We start from the raw sequence: 3,455 nt of genomic DNA on the forward strand, positions 1-3,455 counted from the left end.
ACCTCCGCGCGCGTGAGCCGCGTCGACTAGCCGTGGAGGAGGGTGTCGCTGCTCGTGTTGCAGCGGAGCTGGGATGTCGCGGCAAGGAGGTGGCAGCGACGCCGAGCTTGTCCCGGACATGTGTGCGGCGAGGCGAGGCGAGGGCAGCGGTGTGCCGGGCGAGGCGTTCTGCGCAGGCGTGGGAGTTGGGGGGGGAGGAGAAGAGAGAGCAACACATGGGTGGGACCGGAGGAAAAGTGAGGACAGAGGGAGTGGGAAGCTGACGGTGGGTCAAATGACATGCAAAACAGTCTCTCTCCTCCCCCAGCTGCCCCAGGATCCTGGGTTTGGGGTGAGTTCGCCAATCGAAATTTTGACCAAATCCGACGCTAATCGAGCTTGTGGGGGCGCGAGCGAGACTTTTTTCGTCCGCCAGCACCGAAAAAGTGTTCCTGGGGAAGGGTGGAGATGCTCTAATACGTTGTCCAGAATGGCTTCTGCTCTGCCATGTCATATTCAGCAGCCAGCAGCAACGAGACACTATAACTTCTTCAGCTGTATTCTTAATCTCAGTCTGCAACGTACGACTAGAACTTGACTGCTGACAAATTGGAAAGATCAAACAGTGCTACAATCCAAACACAAACGAGGAACCAAAAAAACAGTCAAAAACACAACACTGTTATGCAATGTTCTTGGCACGCACAAACACGAAAATGTCATCAGACCTTGCTAGACCGACCGACCACTCACACACATCAAAACCATCATGCTCAGCTTCTTCTACTATCAACTAGCTAGAGTCACAGAAACTTCAGTGCCCCAGTACTGGACGGAACTTGTTTGTCCCTAGAGGTTACAGACGCTAGCACTTCTTCTGCGGCTGCCTGATTCGATTCAGAAATCTCGTGTGCCGTGGCGCCGTCACGCGACGCCGGTGCTGTTGGCGGCCGCCGACCAGCAGTACATGCTGGTGGCCGCGGTCCTCATGGTGCTGGTCGACCCGCACTCGCTGTCGTGGACGGACGCGCTCGACATGTCCAGCCTCACGCCCCACGGGCACGCCGCGCTCGCCTGCGACTGGCACCGCTGGACGCGCACGGCGCCCTTCGGGGACGCCAGCCCGCGCGCGGCGGCCTGCGCCGGCCCCTCCAGCGACGCCCTGCGCCGGCCCGCGCTGGCCTGCCTCTCCCACGGCGACGCCACCTCGGGGGCCGACGACACCGACGCGCGCTGCCTGGGCGCGCTCTGCGACCGCGCCTTGGCGCGCGAGGACTGCGTGTTGGCCATGTAGCTGGGGAACAGCAGCGGGTGGTCCGCGCCGGCGCCGGCGCCGTGGCCCTGCTGCTGCGGCGGCGGTGGCTGCTTGCACGACGCGTCCGAGGCGTAGTAGTAGTGGTACGGGCTGGCCCGCGCGGTGCCGAACGAGAAGTCCTCGTACCGCCCGCTGTAGGACCGCCCGCTCGCGTCCGTCAGCGCCGACGGCGTCGGCGACACCTTCTGGTACAGCTCCACCTTGGACGGCGTGCGGCAGAGCGGCGTGGCGTAGCAGCTGCTGCGCCGCGACGTCCTCGGCGTGCAGCGCACGTCGCCCGCCCCGGTGTCCACCTCCACGATCTTGATGTTCTCCTCCATCTCCTGCATTCCAGAACGAAATTTGGTTCCAGGCTTTTTGATGGTTCGGCCTGCGTGCCTCCGTTATTATCCAGCCAAAGTTTAAGAGAGGCCCATTCGCACGCACCTGATGCTGTCGGAGCCGGGGATGGTGCGGGGAGCGGCGTGTGGGCGTCATCCGTGGCGTGCGGAGGGGCCTCTCGACGTCGTCGAGGAGCCGGAGGCGCGCCGTGCGCGCCCTGTTCTGGGCGGCGACGAGCGCCTGCATGCAGCGCAGCGTGTTGCTGGCCTGCCGCCGGACGAGGTGGCCGCGCACGAGCGCCTGCAGCTTCACCAGCCCCCTGAGCGCGCACAGTGCCTTCCTCGCCTGCGCGTCGATCCCGAGAAACGAACCAAATCAGCCTCTCAGATAAAAACAATGCAAAATGTGCGACGACGTTGTCGCGGATCAAGAACCGGGGGACGCGACTCACCAGGTAGGATTTGAAGACGGACTGAATCTTGATCGCCGCGGCCTCCTCAATGCCGATGACGGCGCGCTTCGACCCCGGCGCGGACGCGGCGTACCGGACGACGGCGGCAGCCGCCTGCTTGGCCGCCACCGCGGCCTCGGCGGCGGCCGCGGTAGCGATCGCCACCGCGATGGCGCTCTGGTCGGGGTCCAGCACCCGCGGCTCCAAGAACGCGCCGTCCTTCCCCGCCCCGGCGGCCACCGCCGTCGCAGGCCGCCGGAAGCTCCACCTCCTCTTCTCCTTGGCCCCCGGGGTCGACGCCGGCGTCACCGTCTGCGGAGTCCACGCCGGCACCCACCGCGGCGTCTCCTCGGGGCCGGTCTTGTGGTTCCCGGCGTCCTTGCCCCGGTCCTTCTTGCCCGGCAAGAAGCTTCGGAGCCACCTGCCCGCCTTGCCCATCCGCGCCGGCGGGGCAGAGCTCGCTCTGATCGGCCTCTGCCAAGCACTGCGCGACCTTGCCGACTGCGAGGGCCAGCACTCAGCAGTAGCATTGCCGCAGAAGCGACCGCGGATCCGCCGATCGCTCTGCCATGTGCTCTCTCTCTGCTACGTGTGCCTTGTGCGATCCACTGTGGGACGTGCAGGGGGTGGTGGTGGGCTGCACGGGAATATATTTAGGCGCGACGACGCCATGGCCATGTGCGGCGGGCGACGCTGTGCGTGCTCTGGCTGGCTCGGTGCGCACCTGTAATAAGTGCGAGCACGCACGCACAGCACGTACCGTTACGTACATGGCGCGTTTATTTTTCGGTCGTACTCGTAGTACTGGCAGCGTCCGCGCGTAGAGGAATGAAATTTTTTGGGGGCGCAGCTGGTCGGCCTAGGGCCTAGCCCGCCGTAGCGTCCGCCCTGTTTTGTGCTGGCGACGCGCGCTTCCCGCTCCCGGAAGAATTTGGAGTGAGCTGCTGATGCTCTGCAATCATCAATGATGGTCCTGGGAAAGAAAATACTTGCTTGGCCAACATTTGAGATGAGCTGGCCTGGCAGGGTGAAAAGCTGATTTACGAGGATCGATCGTGGTACTAACTTGTTCCCAAAGCGATGCTGCGTAACCTCCTGCCTTCAATCAGTGAGCTTTTGACGGAGCCATCCTAACGTACATGGCAGTTTCACTCGATTAATAGTAAGAGCATATACAGCCGGACTATCCCCAGTCGACACGCCACAGCGATAATGGCCTTGCCGGTGGCAGGGCCTCTTCTTCGGCTCACAAAGTCCTCATGGACGATGGTGCTTCTTCGTCTCCGAAGACGGCATGTGGTGAAGATGACGGTTGCAAAAATCTTCTTCAATGAAGTTTTCTTGCATATGTTCTTGGGTATGTGTTTTTTCTCTTTCTTTCTCGTGATT

The 3,455-nt window shown here is 62.6% G+C and overlaps 1 protein-coding gene across 1 annotated transcript; it reads right to left on the reverse strand.

Moving 5' to 3' along the window:
* Positions 1 to 595: 595 nt before the first annotated feature.
* On the reverse strand, positions 596 to 2,802 carry LOC123122748 (protein IQ-DOMAIN 19). The gene is made up of 3 exons (XM_044543085.1): positions 2,067 to 2,802; positions 1,721 to 1,960; positions 596 to 1,617 (listed from the first exon to the last, which is right to left on the reverse strand). The coding sequence occupies exons 1-3, from the start codon at positions 2,502 to 2,504 to the stop codon at positions 904 to 906; spliced, it is 1,392 nt and encodes a 463-aa protein (XP_044399020.1). The 5' UTR covers positions 2,505 to 2,802; the 3' UTR covers positions 596 to 903.
* Positions 2,803 to 3,455: the final 653 nt, after the last annotated feature.

The sequence above is a fragment of the Triticum aestivum genome, chromosome 5D (assembly GCF_018294505.1).
Source record: "Triticum aestivum cultivar Chinese Spring chromosome 5D, IWGSC CS RefSeq v2.1, whole genome shotgun sequence".
NCBI classification, from domain to species: Eukaryota; Viridiplantae; Streptophyta; class Magnoliopsida; order Poales; family Poaceae; genus Triticum; species Triticum aestivum.